The sequence below is a fragment of the Seriola dumerili genome, unplaced genomic scaffold (assembly GCF_002260705.1).
Source record: "Seriola dumerili isolate Sdu_G_001 unplaced genomic scaffold, Sdu_1.0 BDQW01000381.1, whole genome shotgun sequence".
NCBI classification, from domain to species: Eukaryota; Metazoa; Chordata; class Actinopteri; order Carangiformes; family Carangidae; genus Seriola; species Seriola dumerili.
Window position 1 is genome coordinate 384,168 of NW_019174636.1, and position 7,890 is coordinate 392,057.

The 7,890-nt window shown below is 39.6% G+C and overlaps 1 protein-coding gene across 2 annotated transcripts; it reads right to left on the minus strand.

Moving 5' to 3' along the window:
* Positions 1–3,305: 3,305 nt before the first annotated feature.
* Positions 3,306–7,680, minus strand: LOC111233245 (C-type lectin domain family 1 member A-like). 2 transcript variants are annotated; one of them, XM_022761015.1, is made up of 7 exons: positions 7,486–7,680; positions 7,253–7,375; positions 6,996–7,085; positions 6,253–6,417; positions 4,327–4,478; positions 3,776–3,900; positions 3,306–3,614 (listed from the first exon to the last, which is right to left on the minus strand). In XM_022761015.1, the coding sequence occupies exons 1-6, from the start codon at positions 7,544–7,546 to the stop codon at positions 3,814–3,816; spliced, it is 678 nt and encodes a 225-aa protein (XP_022616736.1). In that variant the 5' UTR covers positions 7,547–7,680; the 3' UTR covers positions 3,306–3,614; positions 3,776–3,813. The 2 variants fall into 2 exon arrangements, with proteins under 2 accessions (XP_022616736.1, XP_022616737.1); XM_022761016.1 differs by lacking the exon at positions 7,253–7,375.
* Positions 7,681–7,890: the final 210 nt, after the last annotated feature.

Genomic DNA, 7,890 nt, shown 5'->3' on the forward strand with positions numbered 1-7,890 from the left:
CGAAAAGAGAACACTGCCAAAGGACGCCGCTACTGCCTAGCAACAGTTGCTAAGGTATTCGCTTTCCTTTGTTCGCTGTATGGGGGCGTGGCTTATGTCATAAAATGCCTTTGTTCTTAAATTGATGTCGTCATCAGTTTAATATAGCCTTAAACTATAAGTCCCTCCTGATTACACTTTCAGTCTTTATCTAGTCAGCTTGTGTTAAAAGATCATCGATCCTAATACAGAAAGTATCTCCATGGCTTCAAAAAAACGAACACAGTTGGTCACAGTAGACGGTGTTCGTCCACTCGTAATCTCTTTTTCCCAAAGGATTACAAAAGAACAGTGGCAACTGATAGATTCAGGTGTGGTTGATAATGCCACAAAAACAGTGATTGCAGAGCTGCTTTTGGAACTCATAACATGTGTTTCAAAAGTCGTGTTGAAAACTTTCAAGTCCTCAAATGTTGTATCAGAGGAGCATCTTCTGTCCAGTGTGAGCAGCACACTCACCCAGAGCTGTGAGGAGTTTCTGAGGCTGGAGGACCAATTCCAGAGTCCCAACATCAAACCCTTGAGGAACTTGATTGTTAAAGAGGTTGCAGAAAGTGTCAAATCTGCCCTCTGTGCTGGTGTGTGCCCTGAGGAGCCTGTTGTAAAACATGTCATCTCCCCCAGCACACTTAATGTTATGGTTCTTCGTGTCCGCAGAATTTTATTCAAGGTCAAGGCCAGTGGGTTTATGATGATATTTCGCCCACCTTTGACATGCAGGCAGAGAACAAGCAAGGCCACCTCCATACAGGGTGCCAAGGACAAAATCAAGCTAGAGGATAATTCAACCATCAAAGTTGAGGAGGCAGAAATCCCAGAGAGGTTGCAAAAATTAATGAGCAAGGAGGTGAATGAAATCACAGAACCTCTTCTCAATGATATGCCAGACTTCAAGTACAAGCTGCTGCGATCTGCATGCTCCCGGGAGATAAAAATTGCTGCAGATCATGTTGGTAAGTTAATTACTACAAGTGATGCAGGGCCAAGTCAAAACTCCAAAGAGAAGTCCAGACCAAACTTACACGATATATGGAGCAGCATCGAGACCCCTCTTGCAAAGCAGTTTGTCAAAGCATTGATACATCACACAGTGGCACAACTTAAGTCCAAATTTAACCTAAGCAAATTTGAAAGCAGGCAGTCAGTGCAGTCGCTCATGGCTAGTGTTGATTCTCTGCTTCTCAAAGTGGCTGGTGTCAATAGAGCAGATGATAATAATGTGTTTTGGAAATTGAAGCACATTTCCAGTGGAAAAGTTCTGAAATTCACTCAAGAACTTAGTGACCTCCTCTACAGCAACATCACAGGCAAGAAGATGCCTATGGTTGTTCCAACACCAATAAGTAAGAAAACTCACAGGCCAAAGTCCATTCCTCAGACACATACTAACATGTATGCTCTCATATGGAACAAAGTGCAGTGTTGCCTGGGACTGATGAGCTGGTGGCTGAACACTCAGGCTAAAATTCACAGTGCCAGGGTGACACGCGCTTTAAAGGACCAATCTTCACAAACACAGCCTGCAAATGTTGCAGTGAAGGAGGCAGCACCAAAGAACCCCAAGTCTTCACAAACAATACAAAACCCAAATGTTCCAGTCAAGGAGGCAGCACCAAAGAACCCCAACTCATCGCAAAGAACACAGCCCCAAAAGGTTGCAGTCAAGGAGGATGCACCAGAGAACTCAAAGTCTTCACAAACAATACAGCACTCAAAGGTTGCAGTCCAGGAGGCATCAACAAAGGACCCGAAGTCTTCGCAAACAACATTGCCCCCAAATGTTGTAGTCAAGGAGGCAGCACCTGTGGCAACAGATACAGAGTCTGCTTCAATATGCGAGGAAAAAAAGGATGAAATGAATGAAGACAAAAAGACTGTGTGGATATTTGTGGAGAAGCTCGTTATGCGGACGTATGAAAAAACAAAGGTGCCATACACAAATGGTGTGACAAAGCATTTATTCAAAAAAATATGGCCTGAGGTTGAAGGCATTGACTTTGGTAACACCGAAAAAACCTTTAAAAACCTCGACAAAGCCATTTTCAAGGACCTGATTAAGAAGTGGAGCTCTGCGGAAATGTTGCTGGTTTCTATGAGATTAAAGGAACCAGCAGTTGAGAAATCTGTCGCCTCCTCTTTAAAAAATCACCTGACACAACCAAAACAGCGAAACGCCATCTACAGGTTCTTCTCGTCTGTGGGCCATTCCATCAGAAACGTCTTCAGAAGAAGAAATAGGGTTGGTGTCATTTAGGGGAAACATCATATTCAGCTTGAGGGAAAAACTTGCCTAGGGTTTTTCTTTTTATCCTTTAAGATGAATGCAATACAGAACTCAAGTCCTGCCTCACATCCAGGTTATCTCATCCTCCACATGGCCTCTGTCTTTGAGGGACACAGACCAGCGGACTAGGAGCTTACCTAGATGTGGGTCAGGCCTTGAGCTCTAAGGGCCACCTCATTGAAAAACAGTCTGACCTCACAACTTAAACCTGGGACACGCTGCAGCGAGGACCCAGCCTTTATATATGGTACATACTTAATCAGGTGAGCTACCAGTGTGCCCCCTGAGCATTTTTGAGTGTGAGCGTTATTGACTATGGTGGCGTGGGTTTTCTCCGGGTGCTCCGGTTTGCTCCCACATTCTTCACAACCATGCAACAATCTATATAAAATATATATTTATAATATATATATATATGTATATATATAATATCTATATCTATAATATATAAATATATATTTATTTATATATATAATATATTCACATATAATAAACAAAATTAAACAGAAATCACCCTATTTTCTCAACCATCTGTTTCCTTTTGTTTGAGGGCTGACTCTCTTGAACGTTATATCAAGAAACAGCTATATGATGCTGCAGTAATGTTTGAAAAGGTAACACTTCCACCTGCTGGACATGTGAAGCAGGTGAAACAACTTAACTGGTGGTACACAAAAATAGTGACAGGTCAGAAACAGAGTTAGAAGAAGATTTCATATTCTTAACTTAATTAAAGTAAGTGGACTAATGCATCAGTGGAAAAATATTCCGTTACATGTATTACGGAAGAGGATAAGGGCCAGGTATTTTATAGATTTCTTCAAACTCAGAATGGTCAGATTAAAGACAAAATTCAGATGAATATATTTTTTTTCTGTCTACAATCTTAATCTCAAAAGTATCTATGTCTGTCAGATAAATGTAGAAGCATAAAGCAGCATAAAACATTTTACTGATGATGATTATGATAAGTGTAGTTTAATGATATAATACATGGTTATACTCCATTGAAGATGTATGTTATTCCTGACCTTGATAATACTAAAGACATTTTTACACAAGGGCCACTGAAGAGTTAAGCTACATGTATTTGAGACGTGTCGTCATGATCACGACAATCAATCCCACAGTCCTCTCTTCTCACTGTAGAGCAGCTTGTCTCCTCTCACAGATCCTCCTCAGCTGGTTGGAGCATCTGGAGGGGAACCAGCTATTCTTGTAATCTCCTGGAGTGAGTCGACCACACAGCTCCATGCTGTCTGCTGTTTGGTCAGGCTCACGCTCCCAAAACCTGCAGAGATGGAGGAGAATTAAAAAAAAAATAAAAAATCTGTTACCATGGCAACCACTGGTTGCCCATATGAAAATAAGCACAAAATGAAAAACATATGTAGATATTTATCAGATTTTGTCAGGGATAAGGTGAAGGGACCCCCTTGTCTTTATACTCACTGTGGTCCCTTTTCCACCAGGGAGCCATCGCTCCATTTTCACCCCCCGTCAGCACTACTGCTCCTCAGGCCGAGCCAGTATGAGTCTCCCTGGCTCAGACTGTGGGCCGTTTTCCACAGAAACAGCTGAGAAACATGTCAAAAAAAGTTGCTATCAATTTGCCAAGAAATGTCTTCACTTATTATTTCCTTCTTCTGAAGTTGTACAACTTGATTTTCCGCCCGACCTCTTAGTTTGGAACAAGATCAAGAAAATAAACTGTGGTGAATGTGCAGGAAAACAGTGAAAGACAAAACCTCAGATGACCTCAGGCAGTGACTGCTCCTGCAGATGTCTCCATATTCCACAGAGGTCTTAAATCTATTCTTAACTTCTCTCTCCAATGGTGTGTCTGTGTGTGTGTGTGTGTGTGTGTCCCAACAGCTGATATTTCAGGCAGAGCATCTCAAATGTTTACAACTGGACAGATGTAGAATATATCATCAATGAAGACACATAAACACACACTCAGAAAAGGAGACAGCAGTACAGAATACAGAGTGTGTGTTCACCTGTTCTTCCTCTGTCCTGACTGTGGCCACAGCGCCTCCCACTGCCATGCAGCGGTACTGGCTGCTGATCCAATCAGCTCTGTCCTGACTGAAGAAGAAACATTTCTCTCCTTGAGGCATCCATGAGGTCGGACATGGTCTGCACTCACGCTCTGAGTGGTGAAGGAGAGACAAAAGGACATGGTGGAAATAATCATTTCATTTTAATCTGAAATGCCAAGCTTACGTGAATTTTCAGCAGCTGTGAAAACATCCCAATATGACTGTTATTTGCCCTTTCATGCATGAATTTTTAAATCATAAACAACCTGAAAATGCTTATCCAATCAATTTTATTTTGAAAAAGTTAATTGGGCACCTGCTCATATTAAACTACTGTATAGTACACATGAATCTGATCATGTTCACTACATGTATTGAAAGCTTGATGTCTGTAACTGGGTCTGTGTCAGTTACAGACACAATAGCACAGAGAATTTCTTTTTATCTGAATTCAAAATGTGCAGTTCACACGGACACTGAGCTGACATTGCTCAATGTAAATTAATAGGCTTATGTAAATAAGCTGAACGGTTTTTGCAAATATTTTCTTTGTGTTTAATCTGCAGACGAGTTGCAAATTCTACTCTCACAAAAACAATGACAAAAGCATTATCAATACACACACTCAGATGAAGGTTTGGACTCACATACTTGTGTCACAACCTTTGAATTATCAGGAAATTCACAAGAAAAAAATATATTTTTTAAAACTTTGGGTAGCAGAAATGGGTTTTTTGTTTGTTTCTGCTTCTTAAACTGTAAATGATCTTTAAGCCGTTAATCTTAAAATTTAACTGGTAAACTGGGAAACACTGCTTTTGACCAGAACCGTAACCATGACCTAGACCTGATTCTAACAGTGACCCTAAAACCAGGTATGATCCTCAAACTGCCCTTGGAAATCTCCTCACTTTAGAAGGTCTAATGATCCTCATAAGGTTTTTCTTTGTTGATCAAGGTATTTTATTAATGTGTTGGAAGAAAAAGCACATATATACATTCACTATAAAGTAATTTCTTTTTTTCCCCTCCCTATCCCTCATCACAAACACCTGAACACAATAGCCAGAAAGTTAAGAAATAATACATAAGTACACACACACATATACATTCACATATTACACTAAAAATTAATTTGATCTGCATTTACAGTTTCAAAGTGAGTAAAGAAAGGCTACTAAGCATTAAATAATTTCTGAATTGATCCCTTTATATTATATTGAATCTTCTGTTGTTGGGCACAGTACATTACTTCTCTGACCCAAAGCCCACGTACAGGTGGCAGTGGTTCTTTCTATTTTAGTAATATCATCCTTCTAGCTAAAAGAGTACAGAAAGCTATCAAGTTGGCTGGGAATTAATAAGATTTTATTGATACCAATGCCATTATTGATTCTGCTAATCGATCCGATTCTTTATCAATTCTTTTGGCTTTTCTGTGTGGAATAAAGTAGGCCAATACATGTTTTCAGCATCAACAACACAAATTTTATTATGAGTCTCTGAACACTGAACAACTAATAACTGCTCTGTAGTTGTTCAATCCCTCGAGGACGGGCTGCTGTCTGCCTCTTTAGGTCTGCCTTGTATTAATTTACTAAAACAGAAAGAAAAAAAATGATCCGCTGACTTGATATGTTGTTGGCTGCAGGCGTTGAATTCTGGTTGTCGGTAGCACTCTAAGCCGAGAAGATGCTGGGCCTAGATGTGGCTGATCTGTTGTACTTATATTTTCCAATGACTGTAAAGGCATTAAATGCTTCACTAGGTTCTTAACTTATGTAAGCAGGTCGATAAGATATTATTTTTGAAACTTTGATGCAAATGATCAGCAGGAGCCTCAACAAACCCTCCATTGCTGCCGCCCCCCCCCCCCCAACTCACCTCCAGAGGTGCCATTGCTAATGAGGCAGTACTTGTTCAGAGCAGGATACTGGGAGAACAGGATGTTATATGACTGGTTGAGCTTCTCCAGTCTGTTTGTCAGATCTCTGACTTTGGTTTCCTGCAGGGTCGACTGTGACTGGAACAACAAGGTGATCTGAACCACTGTTGTATCAAACAAAAACACACAGTAATGTGGAACATAATAAGTAATGCTCACTAAAATGACCAATGAAAAATTGGAAATTTATATGCAAGACCTGTTTTATTTTTTTTAGATTTATGTCTAAAGCAGGAACCACTGGGCTGCTGGCTGAAGGCCACAGACAGGGTAATAAACTAAAGTACTGAGATATAGACTGTCAGTTTTTTCGATCTTCAACTTCACTTTGACTTATGGTAAATAGCCTAAATATATACAAATTCTATAACAATATGTATTAAAATCTACTGATTTATTTTTCTTCACAAAACACACTGATTTTCCCTGTAACATAATGGGCTGTATAAATACATTTGCTTTGAAATTCCTTCATTATTAGCTCTATATTTAAAGATCAAAAACAAAAATGTTATACATAAATCAAAATATAAGATAATTATTTGACATCCCACACTTTACATGTTGTACTCTTACAAGTACACAAGTCTCTCGTTCCCTTTTTAATCCGTAATATATTTCCCTGGTTAGTTGCACCTGTTCCCATTAGTATGATAAAGTCAAACTACGATGAAGTACTCACAGCAGAGAGTGAGGAGCAGAGTGATGATGGTGAGCAGGAAGCAGAGCAGAGAGAGGTAATGAACCAGCTGTCTGTGCTGACTGAACCAGCCTGAGAGACAACACAGAAATTAGAAAAACACAATTCCAACAGTCCAGCAGTAAATCCTGTTATTTAATTGGCTAATGCTGATTTTTGAACGTTGACTGTTGTACTGGATTGTATGAGGTTCTGCAGATGTACCTAATACACCGGGAGATTGTATTTATCCCACTGACCTCTAATGGACTCCTGCCATACTGATAGTTTCAATTTTATTTGCTGAAGTTCTGAGAAATCTGCAAAATCCGCCTCCCTGCAGCGAGGTTTGTACATGAGCCTAAGCAACTGGGAAATTTTTTCTGCAATGAAATGTTGACGTTTCACTGGGGATAAATAAACATTTGAAGTTTAAATGCATACATGTATCTGTATCAATAAACTTTTTTGTAAAAAAAGAAAAACAAATTACCTTTGTCTGTAGATGTTTCCTGTTTTTCTTCCATCACAGCTGATCCATTGTTCACCTCCATGGTTTCATCCAAGAGAAAATCAACAGGTTATAAGGTCTGGTCGGTTTCAATATTGCATTAATGCACAATAGTTCTGTCTAAGCTGTTTCTCTATGTCCTCATATGTTGTTTTAATAACTAAAATCCAGGTGTAAAAGAAGTGTCCGACTGGTTGGTGTTTGAAGTAGAATCATATGTGAATATGGGAACACTGGCTCCTCTGCAGTTGTATGCAAAGCAGAAATGGGTCTGATAACCAAACAAGCCTGTTAAAGAAGTAGTCAGCTTAAAGTTATATTATACAGAGAGCAGAGACATACACACTTGCACTTTATCCACCATTAAACTGCTTTATTTGTTTATTT

Excerpts from the sequence above, each read along its gene's own strand:
- LOC111233245 (XM_022761015.1), bottom strand. The coding sequence starts at position 7,546 with ATGGAGGTGAACAATGGATCAGCTGTGATGGAAGAAAAACAGGAAACA. Across the intron at positions 7,086-7,252 it reads ATGGCAGGAGTCCATTAGAG|GCTGGTTCAGTCAGCACAGA; the intron begins GTCAGTGGGATA and ends GTTGTCTCTCAG. Across the intron at positions 6,418-6,995 it reads TCTGCTCCTCACTCTCTGCT|TGGTTCAGATCACCTTGTTG; the intron begins GTGAGTACTTCA and ends TTGATACAACAG.